This window comes from Branchiostoma belcheri, unplaced genomic scaffold (assembly GCF_001625305.1).
Source record: "Branchiostoma belcheri isolate BF01 breed outbred unplaced genomic scaffold, Haploidv18h27 scaffold37, whole genome shotgun sequence".
Lineage (NCBI taxonomy): Eukaryota > Metazoa > Chordata > Leptocardii > Amphioxiformes > Branchiostomatidae > Branchiostoma > Branchiostoma belcheri.
Window position 1 is genome coordinate 612567 of NW_017803987.1, and position 26616 is coordinate 639182.

The following is a 26616-nucleotide window of genomic DNA, read 5'->3' on the forward strand; positions in this document are numbered from 1 at the left end:
CAGCTGCCGCCGCGCCGCGTGCCTGCGAAGCTGGTGTGTTACGCCGAAAGGCGGTTATACCGGCTATACAGATACAGATACAGATACCAGTGCATCAAGTTCTTGCAGCTTAACTGAAAGTTTGTATAATTATATTTCGTTCTCGCTGCAGGAGTTCACGGTAAATGTGTCAGAAGAGTTCATGGATTTCTTGGAGAATGGCGCGTGGTCGATCGAAGTGTGGGGCCACAGGAGTGCAGGGTTCGATTCCACCAAGCCAGGCTGGGAGGTGGACCACGTCTCACAGAAGGCAAAGTCCCTGAGAGACAGGTCTGTTCATACTGCTATTGCCTGACAGCTTAATACTGCTATTGGTCTTCCTCAGTAGACTGACCCAGTGAAGCTTGTCACGTGGCTTCTTTGAAGTGTGACGTCAACACTGGGTCAAAGGTATCTGGTAGACATCCACATCCACATAGAGTCACCCGGACACTTTGTTTCACTTGACACTGTAAGGATTTTGGACACTGAACAAGACTATTTCTTGAGAGGGGTGAAGGAAGCCATATACATCAGGGCCCATCACCCTTCATTGAACCGCGACGGGGGCTGACATCGTCTACCAGATACTTTGACCTAGCGTTGACGTCACACTTCAAAGAAGCCACGTGACAAGCTTCACTGGGTCAGTCTACTGAGGAAGACCAGAGTGACTGGTCGAAAGCTCTAGGTGAGGGAATTTTTTGTGTTGGACCAAAAGTTTTAACTTTAAACATAAAACTGTTGTGTTGTAGGTGGGGAGAGTTGATCAGGAAGATTGAGTTGTGGGTGGAGATTCAGGAGCTGAATGAACAGGGAGAGTACACACCTGTAGAACTGCAGGTGAAACCTGAGGTACTGACAGGAGGAGTCTTCCAACTCAGACAGGTGAGATACAGAAATACACTCAATGATGTTTATTTGCAAAATCATGCCCGAAGGCTAATTGCTTGTACAGTCAAGTATACAGTAACAGGAGACAGGTAACAATCTGTCTGGAAAAAAAACCTCTACTTCTACTACTACGCTAGCTATTAAGGGGTTCAACTTCTTCTTTGAAGGCAGTGGATAATGAATAGTCCCACATTCTGCATAATTAGTGGGTTTTGTGATCTTAGTAGAAATGTAGTCTTTTGGTGATCTTCTAAATGACGAAATGATGGAGAGATTGTTGTAACTGTCTGAAATAATCTGTTTCTTTCGGTCTCATAGTGAGGACACTGGCTAACAAAATGTATTTCATTTTCCACTGCATTCATTGTACAATATTAACATAATCTCTCGTGCGCAGGTAGTTTTCTATAGCGGCCTTTTTCTATCTCTAGTGGATGCGCACTTATTCTGATCTTACACATGGCAGCTCGTTCGTCAAATTCATTGTGGTATAGATATTTTTCCACGCCATTCAGTTTCCACTCAATATGCCTGGGTAGTCTCAGGGCTCGAAATTAACAGTGTCCTGATGGCCACAGACCACTAAAATTTAGACTGGGACAACTGAAAAGTCACTTTGGGACATTTTTGGAACAATAGAAGAATAATTAACATCAGAATGTCAGCCCTACTTTTGTCGATCTCGCACACGTTCTGGCTTTTGGCTAGGAAAAGTCCCCCCCAATTTCTTGTCCACTCTGCAATTATAGCGCGGCTGTCAGAACGTATTATAAGCAAAGTAAAGTTTACTTCAATTTGTTGTCCTTCTGATTTGTAAATATTTGTAAACATTTGGGAATGCATCTAATTGTAGCGACACCTGTGCTGTGCAATGTAAACCATTCAGAATTGCCCTGAGGAAGGTGACAGACGGTCCCCGAAATGTTGGCTGAATAAAAGTCTTGGTTGTGTAAAAGAATATCTTTATTAATGTGTTGCACTCACAATCCATCATCATTGCCAATTATCTATTAGTAAATTGATAATAGAAATCTCTTTGTTAAAGCACCAGGTCCTATAGAGAAAGAGAAAATAATTTTGTACATGATTATCAGTAAAACGTACTGTGATTCTTGTAATGAATTGATTATTGTATTATCTACCTACCTACAGGGCCACTCCAGACGTATCCAGGTCAAGGTAAAACCTGTCCACAACTCCGGCACCCTCCCCATCATCTGTGAGAGCATCACGTCCATCGCAGTCGGCTGTGTCGCCGCGCGCAGCAAACTGCAGAAGGGGCTGGACAGCTATCAGGAGGACGACCTCACACTGCTGAGGGAGCGCTGGTCTGAGGCTCTCATGAGGAGGAGAGACTACTTAGACAAACAGATTCAACAGATGATCAACAAGGAGTGTAAGTCTGCTTGAAAGTTTATCTTAAAGATGTCTTAGTTTATACTTTAGAAGAAAATAGACAAGGATTTTGCTGAACAGAGGCATCTGAATAAGGGCGCTGCTCCCTCTTGTAACTAGCCAACTCCCTCATATCAATTTCAGATTAAACCCTAAGTGGCTACACATTTTAGTCTTTCTCAAAATGATCTTTTACCAGTAAAGATGTAAAAAAAAATACAACAAATTCTAGCATTACAAACTGTGTTATCCCATTAAAAAATCCCCCCTCAGTCGCTTCGCTCCCTCACCATGCTTGTGATCTGCTTCCTCATGCTAAATTTTTCTAGAAAAACCCTGTTTGTATTTAAAAAAATTTACTGCTCAAATGCTTTAAGGAAATAGTTGTCAGGAACAGGAACTGTTGTATCTTGAAAGTTGTTGCTAGAAGTCGTTATGAAGCAAGTTTGAACTGTTATTTCCAGCTCAAGAAATTGGACTTACCCAAATTTTAAACTTTACAACTCCAGTCTATGTCAAAAAATGAACAACCGACCACTTCCATGACATCACATTGTACAGATGACTTGGTTAGCAGTAGATCATAGGTTGCCCAAAGTTTGGTGCCCCGTCTTAATGTGTTTCTTACCAGTGCAATAGCACAATTGGTAGAGTGCTCACAAATGTAACCTGGAGGTCATGAGTTCAAACCCGGCCGGGTCATACCAAAGACTTTTAAAAAATGGATCACACTTCTTTCTCTGCTTAGCACTCAGCACATATGAGAAAGAGTGTGGGAGGGTCAAACACACAGCACTACCAGCGGACTAGCCCCCTGCTCCTTGCCCAAGGGCTACGAAATGGAGATGGGCACCACCCTACGCTCGGCATAAGAGAATTGTGTTTCTTACAATGTTTTTTGCAGACAAGAGTGATAATGACAAGGAGCGTGAGGGGAGTCTGATAGACCAGTGGGTGTGTCTGACAGAGGAGAGAAATGCTGTCCTGGTGCCGGCACCCAACAGTGGCATCCCAGGGGCACCGGCGGACTGGTCAGTTACACTCACACTCAGACCACCTCTGCATAAGTCTTGAGAGATGTACAGAATGTTACAGAATTCTGTTGTTCAGGGATAGATGTGCTTGTTCATTTGTTTGTTTGTGGATGGCGTTCAGCACCAAGGACAGCTGTGTTTGTGTGTGTTTGGTGTTTGTGGACAGATGTGTTTACCTGTGTGTGGATGGTGTTCAGCACCAAGGACAGGCATGTTTGCCTGTGTGTGGAAGGTGTTAAGCACCAAGGACAGGCATGTTTAGCTGTGTGTGGATGGCGTTCAGCACCAAGGACAGCTGTGTTTGTGTGTGTTTGGTGTTTGTGGACAGATGTGTTTACCTGTGTGTGGATGGTGTTCAGCACCAAGGACAGGCATGTTTGCCTGTGTGTGGAAGGTGTTCAGCACCAAGGACAGGCATGTTTAGCTGTGTGTGGATGGCGTTCAGCACCAAGGACAGCTGTGTTTGTGTGTGTTTGGTGTTTGTGGACAGGCATGTTTGCCTGTGTGTGGATGGTGTTCAGCACCAAGGACAGGCATGTTCACTTGTGTGTGGATGGTGTTCAGCACCAAGGACAGGCATGTTCACTTGTGTGTGGATGGTGTTCAGCACCAAGGACAAGTAAGTTAGTGTGTGTGTTTGTGGACAGATGTGTTTACCTGTGTGTGGATGGTGTTCAGCACCAAGGACAGGTCTGTCAGTGTATGTGTGTACGGTGTTTGCGGACAGATGTGTTAACCTGTGTGTGGATGGTGTTCAGCACCAAGGACAGGTCTATTTGTATGTGTATGGTGTTTGCAGACAGATGTATTTACCTGTTTGTGGATGGTGTTCAGCACCAAGGACAGGTCTAGTTGTGTGTGTATGGTGTGTAAATGGTGTTCAGCATCAAGGACAGGTGTGCTTGTATGTAGATGGTGTTCAGTTTCTGAGTGCTAGAGTAGAGTGTACTTTGTTTTCTTTTGTGAGAAGTAGAATAGAAGTGTGCTTTGTTTTCAAACTAACTTAAGAACATGTTTTGATATAGAAATTTGTCATGAGACAATTTTCTGAGCACAAAAAATGCTTTGGACTAAAATGTTGAGTCTCAGAGAAAAATAAGTTGGAAAATCAACTTCAGTACTTTATTTGCTATCTTAGTTTTCATCCGAATAATCAACACAATCTACTGTTGCAGGTCCCCTCCCCATGGCATGGAAATCCACATTCCTGTTCTCTTCCTGGATCTCAATGGTGAGAAACAATACACTGATCTTTTATCTAAGCATACATGTACAGTACATTCGTACATGTACATGTAGACTAACCCATATTTACCTGTAGATTAAACAGCTTTATAGAGCTTGATGATAATATTTGACACTTGCTATGTAAATGTAAACTGTGACTTTTCATTGACTTTTATGAAACATCTCTGATATACATGTACCTGTATATGTGTGTGCCAAATGGCTAGTTTAGTGTGCTAAAGGTTAAACCAACTTGCCCCTCTTCCCCCAGCTGATGACATGAGTACCCCAGGTCTGCGGGAGGGCCCACAAGCAGCAGGGGTGAACTCTATACTACCCAAGGAACACGGGACCAAACTCTTCAACCTCCCCATTATCAAGTACATGGAAAAGGACGTAAGTTTTTCCTGCCCTATGGTAAAGTTCGTGCTTTGTTCTAACACAAGAAATGAACGATTTTTCGGTCGATTTCGTCAGCCTTTGTCAGATGTGTGATGCACTCGCTGACTCTCCGGAAGTTGGAAGCGTGATGACGTCAAGAGTGCATCAAAAGTGGCGGGAAGACGGAATCCCCCACCGTCACGGTACAGAGACACATTTTGATGCACTCCTGACGTAATCACGCTTCCGACTTCCGGAGAGTCAGCGAACACATCACACATCTGACGAAGGTTGACGAGATCGATCGAAAATTTATGGTGAGTTTTTTCTTGTGTTGGAAGAAAGCTTGAAATTCACGTTACTATGGATTCTACCAGCACAGAAGAGCTTTCATTTGAATATTTTTCCTACCTTGTTGCAGTGAAGATTTTCTGTTTTATGATGTCTCAATCATAAGTTTCCAGTTTAACGACTCTTATGAAGGGTCATCTGTTTGTAAAATGGTTCTGTAGAAAGTTGATCATATTTCAACAAGGAAGGAAAACAAGACTAGTTTCTGTTTTGCTTTGTAATGAAACAAGGTTCAGCTTTCTATACAGAGTATGATGTTGTTGATCTCCTTTGTGTCAGACTGTTTTTTTCATGATTTCTTCCTGTCCATTCATCAATTCAGCTCATTGATTGCACATTCAAGTGGTTGTCATCCATCTATCCATGGTCACAAATAGGCATGTTTTGAATCGAGTCATTTTCATGGCATCACAAGGAATGAATTATGATCTTTCATTGAACTATTTGCAAAACATTTGTAGACCAATTTACTTGGATAAGGTCATTGTGATTGGAGAGTAAAATGCATTGCATCTTGTTTGTTGGAAAGTTTGTAAAAAAAATTATTTCTTGCTTATGGCTATGCCAAGTATTGCTTGCCTAAACAACGTGGATTTCAGAAAGATGCATTTTTTCTGTGATAATGCTTGTAGCATTGTTGCATTGGTGCATATGTAAGCATTGCCATTCATAAGCAAAATTGCCAAAATATAGAATTGCAGTCAGTGCTCAGCATGATTTGCGCTCCATTTCATTTTGTTTTCATTCATTTGTCATCATATTATAACAGTCTTCCTTGCTGTATGTGACTGTACATTATGTATACTTTGCACAATTGAAAAAAACATCAACAAATTCTTGGTAAAATTTTTTTTTCATTTGAAGAGCTCACACAAAAAATGTGTTTTTCAAGCCATTCACAAGTTTCCCATCCCCAGGACGCATTGCAAATCCTGGGGTCTAAACTTCATTTGCATAGGGCAGGAAGGCATCGAAATGATCCTGTTGACGTTAAACAGCTTGTTTTTCAGTGTGTTTTGAGGTGTTGGGGCATTTTATGCTCAACATTAACTAAATTACTATGGGTTGAATCTGACAACAGATAGAGAATGAATTTTTGGAATATGTGGTTTGTAACGTATAGTGGTAACGCTATACTTATGCTGTAACGTTACAAACCACATGTTCCATGTTGAAAAGAACACAAAAACTTCATTCTCTATTTGTTGTCAGATTCGACCAAGCATAAAATGCCCCCAACACCTCAAAAGACAGTGAAAAGCAAGCTGTTTAACATCAACAGGATCATTCTGATGCCTTCCTATCCTATGCAAATGAGGTTTAGACCCCAGGATTCACAATGCATCCTGGGGATGGGAAACTTGTGAATGCAGAAGCAAAGCGTACATGAATGTGTTTGGGCTGTGGTTGGAGTGTTTGTTGCATGTTTTAACTAACCTTTCCTGTTCCCTCTCTCCCTGTGCCTTTCATCCCATGTACAACAACTCTCAGGAGCTGGAGGTAAATAATCAGATCTACGCACATCAGGCAGAAATGAAGAACTTGGAGTTGCTAATTTATTTGCATTATATATAGAGAGAGGAATAAATCTCTTACGTACTCTAGCAGACAATTGAGTACTCAGCAGTTCTCTTTGGATTAGGCATTGTTCTCCCAAATGCTATCTCAGATCTCTTGCAGTCTCTTACAAGTCTCTTTTTTACGACTGTTTTGTTAGGTAAATTTCCCATTGTTTGAAAAGTCTCTTTCAAAATTACCTGTGAAAACATGGCTGCCATGTTGTTTTTATGTCATTGTTAGGGTTAGACACTAATCCCCATTTAATTATCTATTGTTCAAAACAGTTGATTGTATCTGAGGGGGTCCAACCTTAGGTGTCAAGAAGGAATCTACAGCAGTTCTCTTTGGAGTCTCTTCTAATGAGGACAGATCTCTTCCAGCTCTCTTTTGGTCTTGTCCTTTGTGACGAAATCTCAATTGTCCGCTAGAGTACTCAAAGAGATTTATCCCTCTACTATATTCAGACAGTTGCACAGTGTGGACTGTACAATGTACACATGTACCAATCTCATATAGATTGTAGATGTACATTTCTGGTCCATACTCTACAACTCTGAAGAGGTGTGCCTCTAGAGCTTTTGATGTGGCATTAACTTACCGGGTAGTGTCTAATACAGAAAAATGGCTTCCTATAGCTATAGGCGCTTACATGTACATGTAGATATTATTTTTTTGGACATGGAAATTTGGCGAATAAAGAATAGAGAAGAAAACATTGTACAATTATATGATTTAACATTTTTCAATAATTGGATTTTAGAATTGTTCTTAGAATATGGGAAAATACAGTAAAATCTTTTAAACTTTGATTTTATGCACTTAACATCTGTGTAGATTTTTTAATTTGTCCAGGCAGATATTTTCTTGTACCAAAAGAGGTTGTTGGAAATGTACATGTACATATTAACACGATTCAAACCAAAACTGATTGCTGTATATTACAGGTGTATATTGCAGCTACTTGTACAAAAGTCATGTAAACATTTTGTTCTTAGATTATTTATGGAACTCTAAATTGCTTTTTCGACACAACATTTGAGAACCATATATAGACCAGATGTCATCCATAAATATGCAAATAGGACCTTATACTATACAAGATGTTCTGCAAAAGTGCTATGCACTATACACATTACAGGTTTCACGCAGATGCAGATACGTTCTGCTGAAGTGTCTACATGTAGTTTTTATAGTTAGAAAGTTTAACCTTGTTCCAACACAAGGAAAGAACTCACCATAAATTTTCCGTCGATCACGTGAACCTTTGTCAGATGTGTGATGCACTCGCTGACTCTCTGGAAGTCAGAAGCGTGATGACGTCAGGAGTGCATCAAAAGTGGTGACAATATGTTGTCTCTGTCAACCCTCTCTGAACCGTGATGGTGGCAGATTCCGTCTTCCCGCCACTTTTGATGCGCTCCTGACGTCATCACGCTTCCGACTTTCGGAAAAGTCAGCGATTGCATCACACATCTGACGAAGGTTGACGGGATCAACCAAAAATTTATGGTGAGTTCTTTCTTGTGTTGGAACAAGCTTAAACTTTATAACTATGGATTCTACCAACACAGATGAGCTTTCATTTGAATGTAGTTTCATAAGTTCACAAGTAACACATACTTTCCTATCGTAGGTTTGTGCTGTTGCATCCTGGGACAGCTCCATCCATGACTCCATCAACCTAAACCGCATCACGCCGTCCAACGAGCGTGTTTACCTCATCACCAAGGTGACGGTACGTCTCAGCCACCCCGCCTCCATGGAACTGGTGCTGAGGAAGAGGATCTGTGTCAACATCTACAAGAAACAGGGCTTCATGGCCTCTCTCAAGAAGAACCTGGACATTGGGCAAAAGGTGGAGAAATATCTAATAGTATTAGGCTGTTTCTTTCTTGTACATGTAGGAAGTTTTAAAATGACCATTTGGCCACACCAATTTTTTTTTTTGTTTCAGAAAAAAATCTGAGAACCAACAAATCAAATGGGTGTGGCCTTTTTAGACTTTTAAATCTGCGTTATGTAACATTATGATGAATACAATTCCAGTATTTTGTGGTGGTGCCAAGAAATATTTTAACCTTTTGTTGTACCTTTTATCATGCAGGATATGGTGACAGCTTGTGGCATCACGTATGAAGTTGTCTCCAATATACCAAAGGTAAATGCGAGTGTAGATATCTTTTTCTTAAAATCTGAATGTGGGACCTTTACCGAGGAAAGATCTGAAAGTTTAAATGCAAGACAAAAATAAAGAAACATTAACCATCAGAATATTTTGTAATACATTGAGAAAATGAACATGCATTTACATTTTAGAACATTTTGTTTGTTACCTGTGATTATCTTCAGTTTTTTTTGTTTTTTTTGCAAACTTTAAAAATTGCTCTGCTCTGTTGCCAGGCATCAGAAGAAATTGAGGACCGTGAGACTCTGGCCATGATGGCAGTGTCTGGAGTGGACAATGAAACAACAGAGGGAGAATCTTACATCGAGAAATACACCAAGGGAGTGTCAGCTGTGGAGAGTATCTTAGCACTGGACAGGCTTCGACAGGTAAAGAACTTCCTTTTGGAGTTAAAACGTTTGATCCAGCACAAAGAAGTTCTCTCACCTAGAGCTTTCAACCAGTCACTCTGGTCTTCCTCAGTAGACTGACCCAGTGAGGCTTGTCACGTGACTTCTTTGAAGTGTGACATCAACACTGGGTCAAAGGTATCTGGTAGACGATGTCGTCCCCCATCACGGTTGAGTGAAGGGTGATAGGCCCTGATGTAAATAGCCTCTTTCCCTGGTCAGAAAATAGTCTTGTTTGGTGTGCAATATTCTCACGGTGTCCAGTGAACTTCTGTTGTATTCTTTCAGGTTGGCCATAGACAGTATAAGAAATTTTATTATCCAACAACCAATGGGTTTTTGCATCCAGCATTTAGGTGGCCATCTGTCACCTTCTTCAGGGCAACAATTTGTCAATTCATTGCTACATGTACATTTTGTACTTCATTTTCCCTGCAGGAAGTGGCAGTGAAGGAGACCCTAGCTGCCATTGGGCGACCTCTGAGGAAGGTGGCCAGTGTGCCCAACATACAACAGGTTGGTACAGAAACTTCAAGACTTCTTTTGATGCCAAAGAACTTTAAAAATGTTTTATTAATTGAGATTTCAGACCCTTTGTCATAGTGACATCAAAGAGAGAACTTGAGTATAATACTTCTACATTGTACTTTACATACAGGTATTTGAACTGTATTTTTTAATCTTATTTTTAGATGGATGTCTCAATGTAGGAGTTACTCTAACATGTAAAAAAATTAGTTCCAAAGGGAACAATAATCTACCAATTTCATCTGTCAGATCAAAATTTAATGATGTATAAAAAAGAGATCCACAGACTATGTATTGGAAGAAAATAGTATGTAATTATGCATCTGTGGTACAGTTTCTAAAGAAGAGGAAACACGATTGTCGATAACTCTTTTGTTTCCAGGTCAGTCCGCGAGGCAGTCGAAAGAAAACCCGTCCCCACTCTGGAGTTTTTTCCCTCAACATGTCTTACCCAAACCCTGACTTACTAAGACTACAAATGGAGCAATCTTTGCACCTCTTATAAACAGTGATACCAGGGGCTAACTCATTCTAAAGTCTTTTCTGGAGTCATTCAAAGTTTAAAATCTGTATTGTACAAGGGAGGGGCGATGAAAGTGTATCATTCCTACATAAGATGATGTTTTTGTACGATTTATTTATTTATAGGTTTTGGCTATGGAAGAAAGGCTACTTCAAATGTCTTGCCAATATTTTGTTTACAACACAGCGTGTAAACAATATTTTGTTTACAACACAGTACAGGATGTGACAGATTTGAACAGAAAACAATTCCAGTGATACACTGTATGCACATACATTTTGTATGCATAATATGCCTTTGAGAAGCGCTACAACTTCTAATACTACTCACTGTGACTAGAGTTAGCCCAAAATAAACTCAGAGTCTGTTATTTTGATATTCATAATTCTTAACTGTATCAAAATCTAATATTAAGTTCTAATACATGTACTCTGTAATAATGTGTTTATTTTCGTGTGACAGACAACAATGTAAACAAAATAATTCCAATATCAAACAAATAATGATAATAATAAATGATACAAGGGACATAATGATTAGTGTCCATAAATTTTAAATTAAAACCTGATTACTAATTAGCAAATGAGTGAAGGAAGAAACAAGACATGTGCTACAGTGTAGGAGGGAGTAAGAGCTCTGAGGTACATGTACCATGTGTGCTTAAACTCTGAATCAAAATTTACATCCAAAAATGAACAGTAACAATTATGACCAAAGTTGACTTTTGTGTGTCAGTTACTAGTATCCTTTGAAACCACCTGTTTAAAAATCTCATTTACATTTTGTAGCATATAACAACTAATTCCGACGACTTAAAAGACTTACGGATTCCTTAGGCCACACCAGTTTAATTTGTTGGTTCTCAGATTTGCCTCTTCATTTTTTTCTGATTTGACAAAAAAAAAACAAGATTCTGCTTCTGAATCAACTAAAAATGCTCAAATTTTGGCCCGGGCAATAGTTGAGGAAAGTCCTTTTCTTCCCAGTTGTTACAGTTTTGCTTTGTTTGAATATTCACTGAGCCTTTTTGTGTTGACTTCATGGCTCCTATCATAGCATTTGGGGCTATAATAGGATGCCTAGGCCTGTTTTTAGTTATTTTGTTTCGCCCTGTTGCTTCAAATTTTTTCTGAAAAAATCTGAGAACCAACAAACTAAATGTGGCCTTATGATAAAAGTCACTAAGATCAAACTGAGTACAATTAAGTACAATGTTATTTTTCCTTTAGAAAAGTCTTGAAATCCTCTAATTCAAATTAGCAAACTCTTGTTCTTCTTCAGATCAGTATACCACATACATGTATAATCCCAAGTGCAGTCTACAATGTTATTGGCCCGTATCACAGTTTGCAAAGTGACGGACGTTTTGTGGTTTTATTTTAGGCCATGTCACGACTGGAGTCCCCTGGAAGCAGGGATGAGGAATATGGATCGGTAAGCTCTTAAATCTTTTATTTTTATTTTTCCATAGTTGAATACTTTCAGGAACGTTAACTACATTTTTTGTACATTTTACACGTACCTTGATTGGGCCTGGGGGAAAAAATGTTGTGTTTCCTGTTTCCCGACCGACCCTCAAAAAACCTGCCGGCCCTAGACTTTTTTGTGTGGACCTATGCAAGGGACATGAATTTTTCGAGCTGATCAACCTTTTCTAGCTCCATGATCTGACACCTGAGTGATGAAACTTTGTACAAAATGTTTTCCAACAGAAAACACAACATTTTTTTCCTAGGTCTGGTGAATGACCTGTATTGTGTACTTGATCATGCCAAGACTTTAAGTGTATAATTATTAATCTCATAAAACTACTACAATCCTGTGAAACATTTGGTCCATACTTTTAAAAATGAGGATGGGGCATTTTTATACATTATAGAATCATAGAGTTCATCACAGTTCTAAAAAAGAACAAGGGGAAGTATATGCAATATACATGACATTGTACAGTAACTGTCTTTTCAGTTTTGACACAGCTGCAACATTTTGTATATGACTTAACTCCAATTCTGTTGCATTGGTGTATCACTGGTATACAATATCATGAAATAAACCTGAGTTTTAAGCTTATAGGTTACCAATGCATGTTATTCAGTCAATTGAGTGTTCTTCATGTTGTGACTCTTTTCTACTAGTTAGCACACTTAATGTTTGCCTTCTTTTCTTTATCTTTCAGCATCTGAGATTGGTAGGAAGAAGTTTTAAGTTTGTACATGTACCCGTTCTCTGGTCTAAGTATTTGTTTAGTTTTCTTTGTAAAAAAATCACCCCCTCCCTAACTTCCATCTTTTAACAACCTAAATCCCACTCTACTACTACTAACTACACTTTGGGGTGGTAAGTGCACAGAATGTTCTTTTGCATGGTCACAAGGTACAAGACCACTGTGGTCACACTTGCACACTTAATGCATGTCATTTACAGTCTAAATTGCACAGCCTATGGGGCCTTGTTTGCTAATGGCAGTTCCATTGTATTATAATTTGTAATAATTTGTCTTTCTATCTCGCACAAGTAAATTATGTCATTTTTAACCATTAAAGGGTATAAATTAGATTTTTTATTGTTTCAAAGAATCAATACCTACGTAAGGTCTTTTTTTCTCTTTTTGATCATTTCAAAATCTTACAAATTGTATGTAGATTCAGGTTTCATTTAGACAAAAAGCCTGACATCTACAATTTTTTTTTCATTCAAGCTCACACATGTACCACATTCAAGGCCTTTATACCAGCACCAAAGTCAAAATGATAGACTGCAAAATGTACATGTACATGTACCTGGCATACATGTACATATACATGTAGGTCTGCCCCAGCCCAATTTCAGAAACCTTTTCCAGTACATAACAACATAAGGCCACACCAATTTAATTTACTGGTTCACGGGTTCACCCTCTTTTTTTCTGATTTGAAAAAAAAAAGAAAACATTTCCTGAATCAACTCCAAAATGCTCATATTTTCACCCCAACAGTTGAAGAAAGTCCCTTCTCTTCAGAGTTGTTACAGTTTTTCTATCTATCAATGCAGTGGTTTGATTTAAAGTTTGAAATTCAATGTTTGAATTACAAACCAGCCTGGTATGTTGACTTCATGGCTCCTATGATGCACAATGATAGCATTTGGGGCAATCATAGGATACCTAGGCCTGTTTTTTTCGCTCTGTCGCTTTATATTTTTTCTGAAAAACTCTGAGAACCAACAAATTGAATTGGTGTTGCCTAACATGTGCATGAAAACTGGTAATGCATGACAAGTCATCCGTACATTAAATTAAGATGCAAAACAGTTTTATATGTGAATACAAAATTTAATCTGTTTATGTGTTCTCCTTGTTTAGCCCCGTTCAGAGAGCCATGGGGACATCAGCTCTTCCCTGCCCCTACAGCTGACAGAGAACCACTCCCTCCCCAACCAGCACTACCTGCACAAGGACATGTTCAGACCCAGAGTTAAGGTTAGGGTTAAAGGCATTCTACATGTGTATATTCTCCAAACTTTGGATGTTTGAAATTTTTCTTGCACACTATCAAATTCTGTAACATTTTGTGATTTCCAAAGTCTGTTCATGGATTCACCTAGTGGATACATCCCACTTTCTCCAAACTTTGGATGTTTGGACGTTTTTCTTGCACACAATCAGTTTCTGTAACATCTTGTGATTTCCAAAGTCTGTTCATGGATTCACCTAGTGGATACATCCCACTTTCTCCAAACTTGGGATGTTTGAAAGTTTTTCTTGCACATTTTTTATCAATTTCTTCTTCTTAAAGCTGTAACATCTTGTGATTTACAAAGAAATTTTTAAAAATTCATTTCTAAAGAAAAGTACTGTAACAATGATTCTTTATTTTTCTGACACTTAATTATTCATTATTTTTAGAATATGCTATATACTACGTTTAACATCTTTACATACATAAACCTATCATGATAATGAAAATCGTTATACCGGCTATATCGATACAGATACAAAAAATATATGGGTGCTGGTGCACCCACAGAAAAAAATTGGGTGCACAGCTCCAAATTTGGGTGCACTAAGATGCACATGCACCAAGTATTTCGAGCCCTGACATGTCTGTGTGCTCTAACTGCCATAACATTGCACTATGTACAGGAGAGCAGCCGTGACAGCCTGGGATCCCCCGACTACCCGCTGGGCAGTCCTGTCGGAGTCTTCCCCTTCGGAAGTCCCAAGGCAGCCAGCCCCATCACCAAGTTCAGCAAACCTCTTAGGCCAGTTCTGGAGGAGTTAAACAAGGAACTCACACCACTGCTGGACAAGGAAAAGGTGAAAAAAATTACAATCTGCAGTTAAGATCTGACAGTTAGTATGTGTTAATACCATAACTAGTGCTGTGTACCTAAACCCACATTTAGGTTCAGGTCTGGATTCAAGTCCAGAGGTTTAGGTTCAGTTCCGGACTCGTAAGTCCAGACCTAAACCCATGGCATATACAAAATTGCATGTTGGCAACCTTGCAATGTTGTCTGGGCAAAACTGTGGCCACATAACATGGAAGCCGATACTTGCTGACAATGCCCGTTTGCAATTTTGCAGCACAGATTTTGCAATCTATGGAAGGTTTTATGTGGTTTGAACAGAAAAGGGATATGTGACATTTTTTTTTTTTGTAATAAGTCCGTGATCGGTTCTTGACTTTTAGGTTTTATTGGACTTGAACCTAAACATTTAGTCTGGAACCGGTCCAGCGAACTGGTACACAGCACTAACCATAACTTATTAACCCATGTACAAGTTTGTAGACTTGATGTTCCTAGATTAATAGAAGGAATGAGGAAAGAGTCATGTAATTTGTGTGTTCATCTGATTGCAGTGATTGAATAGTTTATAGTTTTCTTTCGATGATTTACATTTTCTACATAAATATGTACCTCAATCTCTGTTTCTGTCTTTTTCTATAGGTGTGTAAAGTGTGGCAGTAAAACTGTATATTTCTCAATACTAAATATTGTATGAATAGACATTAAAATAAGTTTCTTGCTTTGTTGTACTGTACCATACTGGTACCTTGTATTTACAAATCATCCTCTCTTATAACTATAATTATAGGGAAAGCTGCACAATTTCTGTGTCTGTCTACTGCCTACAATCTGTTCAATAAAGTACATCTCTGACTACCTCTACACACAGAAACTCTTAACGAAAGCAAGACTAAAATGTTGTGCCACAAACTCATTCACACAACAGGATGACATACCACAGGAAGATGAGAAAACGCCCCTAGCCACTGAGGATGGGGCATTTCGCTTCACAACATCCGCTCCTGTCCAAATTCCTGTTCCCAAGGAGAGCTCGCTTGACGCTCCACGAGGCAGCCGCTTCGAGGACGAGGAAATCTCGTTGTCGCCCATCTTCATCCGAGTGCCGTTCCAAGAGCCGAGTCCGCAGGACCAATCCGCCGACCGCGAGAAGAGAATCTCTCTCCTCCTGGACGAACCAATCGCAAGCTCGCCGCTCAGGATCCGGGGAGAGATGGCCCCGCGGGCGTCGGCTGCCCAGTTGTCACGGCAACCGCCTCCCCACCACAGCTCCTCTTCATCCAGCAGTTCTGATTCCTCGTCCTCTAACTCGGTACAGGCAGCAGTTTGAACATTTGGTGTTTTTTCAGGGATTAAGGATAGAACTCTTCAAACTCTTCACACACTTGGTCTCTGATGATGCACGGCAGCTATCTTCTATCTATTCACCGGAATACCTCACACCTCCTTGCTTTGACTTTTGGGCATTTGACATACACTAAGTCTTTAAGTTAACAGCAATTTTTGACTCGTTTACTAGACTAAGTGTGGATTCCTGTGTGGCTTTTGGACTCTTCATACACTTGGCTTCTGATGCATGACAGTTATCTTCTATCATTCACTGGGAGTTACCTTACACCTCCATGTTTTGACTGTTTGGCCTTTGACATACTCTCAACAGCAATTTTTGAATCTTTGTGCTTTCATGGATTCCTGTGTGGCTTAAGCATTTGTTTTTGGGTTAAGGACAGGACTCTTCACATCGATATACTTGTCTTCTGTTGCATGGCTGTTATTTTCTATCACAGTGACTGGAGTGGCCTAGTCTGATCTCCAACTGTTGAAACTATTGCCTTTGACTTACACTTACCCCAAATTTTCATTCTTTGACCTTTTTTTGATTCCTGTATGGTTTAAGCTCTTTTTGGGGAAGCTAAGGACTGCAGGACTCTTCAATACTTGGTCTCGCCTGCACAGTTCTGGTTTTATCTCTAACTTGGATCAGAACTCATCACACACTTGGCTTTTCCTGGACTGTTATCTACTATCCTGTGGACCAGAATGACTTATACTTACCTCTAAGCTTTAACTTTTGATGGAATCTTGTGTGCTTTAAGTTTTTATTATGATTCTTCAAAGGTTCTATCAAAAAGTCGTCTTCTTCACCTTTCTTACCTGCAAGTTTGGATACTGTGATTTTGGAGTATTCCTGTGTGGTTTGGGCTTTCACTCATTTTGTTTCATTAGGTGGTCTCTCCACTTTGAATACTTTGTAAACTTTCTTGTTGCTGCTAACTGGTGTTTTGCTCCTAATCTTTCTCTACAATTTGATGCTGAACTATTTGTCACATGTACAGTGTTTTACTTTCATTATTTATTACTTTTATTTCACTTTATTTTACTATTACTGGTACAGTATTATAGATTCATGTGTTACTATGAAAGCAATGTCACATGCTCTAACAAATAAAAATCATTACAGTAACTATGTACCAAGAAGGTACACTATAGTATAGCCTTCTTGTTCTTACCATGATCATACTTCCACTAATTACCTGATCACATTGTAGCCTGTTTTTGTTATTAATTAACTAGCTACCTCACCTTCATTTTGTATTATTATGATAACAAAATAACACACTCTTAATCACCAGTCTTTACTGCTGATCAGTATCCAAAAGATTATAATAATAACCAAGGAGTAACTAAGTTCCTTCAACATTTCATCTTAGAAGTATCAAATTCCTTCACAACTTCACCATGTAGTATATACTGACAAGGAACACTTCTTAACATGTGAAGATGGCTAAGACTGGGTTCTTGTTGTTACTAACAGACGGAGGAGGGAAGTTTAAGTGACCCCACCTCCCCCACCATGTTTCTGAACTTGCATGCTGACGTGCAGTCTCCGCCAAAGAGCAAGCGAGGCCTCAGGCACATGGTACCAAAGCTCGATATTACATTTTCAATCTGATATCCAGGGCTAGACGTATTCACATACCAGATTTGGACATGCATTAGTTGGAAGAGATTGCTTTCCTCAAAGTCATGCAACTTCAGACAAAGTATGATGAAAAGTAGAGACTATGATACTAGAATACCTAATTGTTTACTGGTTCAGACAGTTTGTTCTGATGCTGAAGAAGAGTTGTGGATGTCACTTGAAATGTCCCAAAATAATCTCTAGCTCTGTATCCCATCCAGTAGTACATGTAGTTTTGACTCTTGCATTATCTAAAAAAGTATTATTCTTTATTAAGTATCTTTTACCTGGGTGTCAAACCTTCATTGATGATACAAGACAAGACAGTGTATTAAAGATTGACCTATATAATGGCAAATTTGATCAAACAGAGTCATGGAAAATTTTGTAGATTGAAACAGAAATGCCAGAACAACTGACATGATATTGTGCAAGAAAAATGAAAAATTCTGTTAACTCATCTTGAAATACCATACCTTTTTTTTCACCAGAGAGGCACTGTTCAGGGAGTTATTTTTATGCGTGTGTATACAAAATGTAGCTTTTAGGTTCTTTGATGATACGACTTGACACCTTTGGTTATCTGCAGGATGAGAAAGATAATTCAGCTGTAGAGACAGAAATCCAACTTGAGGAAGAAGTTGATGTTAGACAAACGTCTGATCTTGATGTCCATGAAGAGGACACGGGAAGCTCAGACAGTTCTGACTCCAGTAACTCCACTGATTCGTTAGACACGGTACTGACTTAACCACATCAGGCTGGTGGTGGTTGGGGTGGCACTATTTCCCTTTAACCTTCTCCATTAGTGCTGTGTACCTAAACCCATGTTCAGGTCCAGATTCAAGTCCAGAGGTTTTTTCAGGTCTGGACTTGCAAGTCCGGACCTAAGCCCAGGGCATATACTTCCCAATGGAAAATGGGGCATCTTTTCTGGTTTGGAGCAAAAAAGGGGAATATGTGACATGATTTTTTAAATACATATTAAGTATATAAGAGAGAGGAAGTCCGGAAGTCCAGAAATAGTTCCAGCAAACCAGTACACAGCACTATTCTCCATGCTGCCTAAAGCTGTAACAAGATCAAATTTGGTGTCTAAAGGCTTCATCTGCAGTGAAAAGGTTAAACGTAAACACTACTAACCTGACATCCATGTACATGTACTAACTTTTCACTTGTACAAAATTTAGTTTGTTTGTTCTGAAGTGTGTTAGATTGACTGCATGTGCTGACCCAAACATAATTTGCTAACTAGCATTTTCCAATGTTTTGTGACTGTTTTCTTCTCTAGGCTTGGATATTTTAAGTCTGTATGTAGTCTGCGTTTCACAATTTTGTGTTCCTCCTAAGACTTTGCTGTATTGGGGTGCTGCATAATGTGTGAACAGGATCGGAGCTACAAGATTGTTTTTGAAATGGCTGATAACGGTTCATCTAATATTTTGTGTTTTCCATCCACAGTCGGATGATGAAGATGAAAATGAAACCATGGCAACGCACTCCATCAACATCCCTGCCTCCTCCTCCTCCTCTCACCGTAACCCCCGGCAACACGAGGAGAACCACAGAGAAGAGGACTTTGCCGAGTTCGAGGCCTACAACCCCACCAAAGACCTGGACATGTCCTTCGAGGTACCCGATCAAGAGGAGAGTGCAGCCAGCCCGCCGCTGGAACAAGTGGCAAAGACTGACCTGGTCACGCCGGTTAGCGACGCATCGGACGATCTTCAGCGAGGCTCGACCAGAAGCGTGACTTCAAGCGGATACGGTTCGCAAGCAGCCTCCAACCTTACACTCGCAGATGAGGCTATACTGAATGACGGTGTCAATGGACAGAAAGGGAAAGACGTGTCCACAGATCTAGAAGACGCTGCTGCAAAGATTTCCGACGACAAACGAGACACGTCCGACAGTGATTTCGACGAAGACTCCCTGACTCACGACGGTGATGCATCTCAGAGTGAAGTTAGCCCCAGATTGCAAAGACCAAACACGCTTCTGCTGGATTCCTCTTGTAAACCGGAAAGAACTGACCAAGAATCAGGTCCTGCTGTTGCTGAGGATGTTGATGTGAGTGAGCCAACGTTAGATGATGACACAAATGTAGTCATACAGCCAGAAAATGATGACAATGGAGAACAGGAAAGAACTGAGCACACTGAAGCAGACCCTAATGCATCATCAAGTGAAGGGCTACAGACACTGACTGCCACAGACACTCAGGTTCTTGAAGGCAATGCACAGGAAGCTGAGAAACTTAAGTCCTTGGAAGACAACAAAAATGAAGATGATGAAATCACAGCATCACAACCATCAGAAGCATTGATCGCCGGTGAGGATAGTTTGGAATCTTCGGAACCTCTTACTCCGTATCAGCCAGAACCAACAGTCGTGGAGGAACAACTGGTCGAATTCCAGGAATCAGTTTCCGAAACGAAACTCCAAGGAGGACCAAGCGAAGTCCAGGAAGAGCCAACAGAACTTCCAGAAGAAGATTCAGAAGCACCAAGTGCTGAACTAAAGGAACAGTTACTTGAAGAAGAGAGAATACACGATGGTATGCCTAATGAAGAAGCGTCCACAGAAAAGCCTAATGATTTCCACCATGAAGAAGCCAATACACAGGACACGTCAACTGTAGTACTCAATGATGCCCATCCTTCAATTTCTTTGGAAGCCCCAGAGAAATCTGAAGAACTTGCTGAATCTACTAATGATGCGTCAAACATCACTGAAGCTACAGCTCAGGCTGCTAAAGACGAACTTCCGGACCAGACTCTGTATAAGGTAGACAGTGGGTACTACTCCCCTACAAATACTCTAACCAGGGGGAAGACTAAAGAAGAGGAAGAGGATGTCACACCGACGGAACAGACAAATGCTTTCTTTGAGGAGGAGGGAGACTTAAGCATATCAAGCCAAGAGGTGCCTTCTTCTGAAACAGAGGACGGGGAGAAGACTCCAACGTTGGAGTCTCTCTCGCCACATACCGAAAACTCCGGGCCAAGTACAGCATGCGTGCATGCGAGCTACGAGTCAGAAGAAGTGGACGAAGAAAGTAACACTTCTGCCGACATGTCCTGCGAAGAACAGAGGATAGAAGACATTCCAAAAGCTTTGGAACCTCCACAGCTAGTCGTACCGGAAACGGAAAATGATGAAGAGCTCGCAGAAAGGACTGAGGATCCTGAAGGGGAGTCAAACTCAGCCCTTCTAAACGCAGCCGAGACGAGCACCCCGGATAACCTGTCGGACGCTGACGACAATTTGAGCGTTTGTTCGGTGGACAGTAGACCAGACAGCAGAAGGGGGTCTGTGATCGAGGTGCCACCGTGGTTGGGCGTGGGTGAATACGTGGACGTCGGGAGGGACAAACACGGCGTGGTGAAATTCGTGGGCGAGACGGAATTCGCGTCAGGGCCGTGGGTGGGTGTGGAGCTGGATATGGATGCTGGTACGTATGTCATCGAACATCCTTTTATACATATACTATGGTAAAGATATTGGAACAAGTTGAAGAAAGACATTGCAACTGCAGGATATTTCCACAGCAGGACATGCAGAGCCAGTGATGATGAAAACATTTTAAGAATATTAGAAGACTGCATGACATGATAATTCTACAATGAAACCTATACTGGATACAGTAAAACCTGCTGCATAGGGACTTCCTGGAATTACATGTACATGTATGACCACTTTCTGTTGATTATTTTCCCCACTGACCCAAGCATCAAGAATCTTGTCCACAGTGACCAACTACAGTCCCAAGTCTACTGGGGCCACTTTCTTCAATTTTCTATAGACAGGTTTGACTTGCAAAAGCCTTAACTGTGACTATGAAATGTAATGGCTTTGAACAATCACTGTATGAATTTTGATAAAAGTTACATTCAATGTTTTTTTTTTTATCACGTTCTACAGGTAGGAACGATGGTGAGGTGAAAGGTGTGCGTTATTTCAAGTGTCGGCCCAATTACGGCATCTTCGTACGGCCAGACAAAGTCACCCAGGCCTCCAGAAGACGGTCTACAAGAAGTCGGCCAAGTCCCAGCTCATCCAAGTCCACGTCGTCAAAGGGCACGTCGTCACAAGTTGGAACAAGTCCGGGGCAAAAGTCGTCACAGAGGGTGTCCGGTAGTAACACACTACCCAGGACAAAACGGAAAGAGAAGACAAACTCTTAGGAAGACTCTGTGTGGATGAGGATAGTTAAGTTTGGTGTTTAGAGTTAATATTATTGATGCAACACAAAGAAGTTCTCTCACCTAGAGCTTTCGACCAGTCACTCTGGTCTTCCTCAGTAGACTGACCCAGTGAGACTTGTCACGTGGCTTCTCTGAAGTGTGATGTCAACACTGGGTCAGTCTACTGAGGAAGACCAGAGTGACTGGTCAAATGCCCTAGGTGAGAGAACTTCTTTGTGTTGGATCAAAAGTTTTAACTCTAGACATGTAACTACCAACACAGATGGGCTTGATATTAGTTAAGTTTGGTGCCTGTACATACACAAAGCTCCTGCTGTACCTACGTACATATCCAGGAATATTGTACTTTCCTACTACTTAAAGGTGCTCAGCCCCCCCCCCTCTCCATAATGCTGCATGGATGCATCTGTAAATGCTGTGCATTGAAAAGCCTCATGGATACTAAAAAAGGTGATATAATTGATACCTTAAATGACTTTGGATACTTTTCAAAAGCATTGGATCATTTGATGTTCCAACCATGTAACTAACATAAACAAGGCCAATTACAATTTTGCATCAAATTTTTACATTGAGCTAGATTCACTCTAAATATCGTTCTCGTGACATTGTTTTGATCGTAGCTTTTATTTAGTACAGAATAAAAGAAAAATTAATACCATGGAATAATCATCCATTGAATTTTACTCCTTCAAAAGTTCAGCGCTAATTATGAAAATATTACAATAATTACTTAAACCTATTCTCGTATTGTTGTGTATGATGAAACAGAAGAGGAAGATGATCTTTTAGAATGAGTTGGGCTTGCAAGTGTTTGTGGTTTTGGGTTGTATATAGTACAAGAAGTTCGCTTGGTAGAGAGATTGTAGGTGTTTGCATGAGGTTATTGGAGGGTGTGTAAGGGTTTTTCAGACGGCCATTGTACTGTACAAAAATGTATGTTTGATAATTTTGCCAATTTGTAAATAATGGCTGTTCATAGAGGATTACGCTGTAAAAAAGCTCTTATTTAACACAGATGCTATACAGTATGTAGGTTTGTTTATTTAATAGTATTACGTTTGTCACTGATTTTATAGACAATTTAGATGTTTTACAGTGCTAGTACTTAGCAGGCAATTTGAGATATGTTATCTTAGCCACAAATGTTTAATCCTGCCCAGGACAACATTTTATTTGATGTTTTTATCATAAATGTGGTGTAGAGATTTTGATGACGAATAGAATGTTTGAATCATTGAAAGTATCGTACCTTGTTGATTATTTTGACTAAATGGCATTGACTATAATTGGTTGGTTTGGTTTTCCTTTAATGCCCGCGATCATGATAATGATCATTCTGGCATACTCATTTTTCACCTGAGCGAAACGAGGAAAGTCGTCACAAGGTTTGTGACTTGGCAGGATTCGAACCCGGGACCTCTTGGTTCTGAGCCGAATGCTCTGCCGTTACACCACACAGACCCTCAAAGTGTTTTGAAAATATTATATATATAGTCGTTACTTTAGAGAGAAAATGTAGTACAAATTTCACAGTCAAGTTTGCGAGTCAGTCCGGAACAACACCAAAATTTAGTAGAGTCCTGATCCTGTGCAGACGTTTAATGGGGATAGTGCAGGCAGATACAACTCTATGCACTTGTAGAAACAAACTATTTCCCGCTAGAATACAGCCCTGTCAATGGATACAACTCTCCCCGTAACATGCCTTCCCTCAGCAAAAAAAACACCACTCTAGTCAGCCTCTACCAGGCTTCAGGAGGCGGCTGGAAAGAGTAGAAATTGGCCAAATAGAACATGCCAGGGAAGTTGGTCCGGTAGAGAGTACAGTTTTCCGCACCCGGGTGACCGTGAATTCTCTAGCAAACCAACTCCCCTAGCATGTTATCTGTCTATTTGGCCAATATCTATAATCTCCAAGCAGATTTGTCGGTGGGCGCAAGACAGTATTAAATTGGCCAGGCAGTATCCATTGGCCAGACAGTATCCATTTGATACTATCTTGGGCCCACCGAAAGATCTGCTTGGAGATTATAATTATTAATTTTCTTTCAGTGCCTCTCGAAGCATGGTAGAGGCTAACGTCTAGCCGCTCGTAGAAACAAAAGCTGTCCCGCTAGAAGTCTGTTGGAGGCTAAAGTTTGAGCTGTTCTCACGTACAGACGTACACGAGCGTTTATTCCATCTAGATCGAGATTAGTCTCTACACACACCCACCAGCTGGTAAAATTACTTTTTTGAAAATGAAGTCTGCAAAAGAATGGATGGTTGTAACTCTTGACTATTTATCAGGCCACAGCAAGTAATTTTTATGGATGACATCAGCACGTGCATTTATTTTCGCCTGATTTTTGGGGGAAAAAAAAAAAGAAATTTTGTTGTCCTCTGAAAGTGGTCAGCATGCCAAAAATGGGCAAAGATGTCTGTTGCAATGCCGGAACGTGGATGGCAGATAAATATGAAGAGAGGAGACAAGACAAAGCTCTATCTGACTTATTGTTTTGTCTTGTTTTTGTCTTGTCTTGATGCAGTAATGCATTTCATTCCTTTCATACATGTGCTGTATGTGATGTTCACTGATTCAAATCCATTTGTACAATGATTGAAAACTTTCTAATTGTATTTTTCAGTGACAAGTGTATGCTGTAAAAGTTGGCAGTAAATTTACACAATATACATGTAGGTATCATTTGTTTTTTAACAAGGTTTATGATGTCAAAATTTGAAAATGTAGGAACCTTGTTGCTTTTGGCCCGCCTTGTTTTTTTTCGTCCTGTCGCATTAGATTTGGAGTCTGGGGACGATGTCATCCATGAAGTTTACTTGCTGTGGCCATACTACCATACTAGACACATCAGTATATTTTCTCCTCACTTTGACTCCGTCAGCTGTCAGAAGAGGCTGCGTTTGTTCTGCGTTTCTGAAGGTAAGACCTTATTTGAAAACGATCAAACTATTGACCTGGCTGAAAAGGTGGGTTGTAGTTAAAGAGGCAGATTTGCTCTTTTCCAAGCAGATATAAGAATCCAGCTTATTTTTGCTGTCTTAAACCTTTTTTATACACTAGTAGTCGTATGTAGTAATGCAATTTTTAAGTTAGACGTTCTCTGGAGACCCCGAAAGAGACCGTGAAAGAAAGAAAAAGGGCAAAAAAAAACTGTCTAGATTTGAAATATAAGATACTAAGGCCATGTTGATTTGACAACAAATGTTAGGACAAAAATTGAATGAGAGAACAGTGTAACAACCAACCAACACAGCCGTCTTGAAAATACTAGAAAAGAATAAAAACGCAGTGAACACCGAGAATTAGCCGCATCCTTGGAGATGGAAGGATTGTTGCATATGATGGCCTTTCAGCACTAAAGACAGGGCGCAGGGAAATTTGATATAACACTGTCAGTACGTTTCACAACTTAACTTTGCGAGCAAAGTTTTTTGTTGGCAACCACATGACAAAACGCACCACACTATGCTATGGTTTGTGTTCCCTCCATCACCATGACAAGTGATAATGTAAACGTACATTACGACAAAAGTTAGCAAGTAATGTAAAATATGACACATTCATATCAGAAGTTGGTGTGTTACGCCGAAGGGCGGTTATACCGGCTATACTGATACAGAAGTAATATATGCAATACAGTATTTGAAATTTATCAAAGTAGTTCAGGTCTAACTAATAAGATAGCTGGTACATGCATTTTAGGTGTTTATACTAGATAGATTTTTAATACAGTCGAATAAAGTCAGCAGTAACTTGTAAGTAAAGCATGGTTCAAAAGTGAAGATGTACATGAACTTCGTACTTATCCTGCACAAAAAAAATAAATCTCAACCATTTACTTATTCATAGCTGGCAGTAGACAGTATACAGAAGAATATGAATACATAGCTATGATTGTGCAATAGATGATATGGCTTCTACGTGATCAAATATAGCCCAGAGGTAGACAATCAACCTTTTTTTTTTAATTTTCCATTTCAGAATACGCCACAGAGGTATAGACAAATTAATCTGTAGGTGTGATTGTGTAACAGATGAAATACATCCCCTGTGATCAACTATCTCGAAGAAAAATAGATAAACCTTTCTTACTTCGTCATTGCAGCATATGCCGCAGCGATAGGCACAAGTCTCTACCAGGCCCGGTACTTGTTGGACTGGACGACTGCTCTCCGTACATGTAAGCGTTTTGAATTTCCTACATTATGTTTACCTTCGGGAAGGAAAACGTTGTTTTTACTCTGTTTCTTCTTCTTCTCCAAAAAAAATTCAATGACATGAACCAGACGTATGTTACCATGGTATCTAGTGTTGGGTGTTGCAATTTCATAGCAGGAGGGATTTAGACTCCTGTCTGACCAAGACCAAGAGTAAGAATTAATAGAGTAGACCATATGCGAAGGTTAACATTATGCATTTGCTTTGCACCTTTTACCTTTCTAGTTACATGTAAATCCTTGTTTTTTCATTTGCTTATAGCCAAATGATTTCTTTTGTTTGTTTGATTAATTTATTGATTCCATGTATTGTTTCATTTAGCGCAGTGTTTCTAAACTGATACACTAAGCGACTCTACTCTTTCCATTTTTAGGAGCCCACACTGAGAGTTTGGTGAAGAAAAGTGTAGCGGTGGCCATTTGAGAACTGAGATCTCAAGATCGCCCTCC

The 26616-nt window shown here is 40.1% G+C and overlaps 1 protein-coding gene across 8 annotated transcripts in view; it reads left to right on the forward strand.

Moving 5' to 3' along the window:
* The window catches only part of LOC109476286 (kinesin-like protein KIF13A), a 69480-nt gene extending 47486 nt beyond the window's left edge, over positions 1-21994 (forward strand). The window contains exons 24-43 of one of the 8 annotated variants that reach the window (XM_019777174.1): positions 152-309; positions 774-906; positions 2065-2308; positions 3212-3338; positions 4517-4572; positions 4840-4964; positions 6792-6800; positions 8494-8715; positions 8965-9018; positions 9261-9413; positions 9873-9950; positions 11869-11919; positions 12662-12673; positions 13826-13942; positions 14606-14779; positions 15701-16084; positions 17588-17692; positions 18324-18473; positions 19196-21188; positions 21659-21994. In XM_019777174.1, coding sequence (XP_019632733.1) covers positions 152-309; positions 774-906; positions 2065-2308; positions 3212-3338; positions 4517-4572; positions 4840-4964; positions 6792-6800; positions 8494-8715; positions 8965-9018; positions 9261-9413; positions 9873-9950; positions 11869-11919; positions 12662-12673; positions 13826-13942; positions 14606-14779; positions 15701-16084; positions 17588-17692; positions 18324-18473; positions 19196-21188; positions 21659-21921 — 4608 coding nt within the window. In that variant the 3' untranslated portion in view covers positions 21922-21994. The remainder of the gene's footprint in view (positions 1-151; positions 310-773; positions 907-2064; positions 2309-3211; positions 3339-4516; positions 4573-4839; positions 4965-6791; positions 6801-8493; positions 8716-8964; positions 9019-9260; positions 9414-9872; positions 9951-11868; positions 11920-12661; positions 12674-13825; positions 13943-14605; positions 14780-15700; positions 16085-17587; positions 17693-18323; positions 18474-19195; positions 21189-21658) is intronic. The other 7 variants (XM_019777177.1, XM_019777179.1, XM_019777176.1 and 4 more) reach the window with 7 other exon arrangements.
* Positions 21995-26616: the final 4622 nt, after the last annotated feature.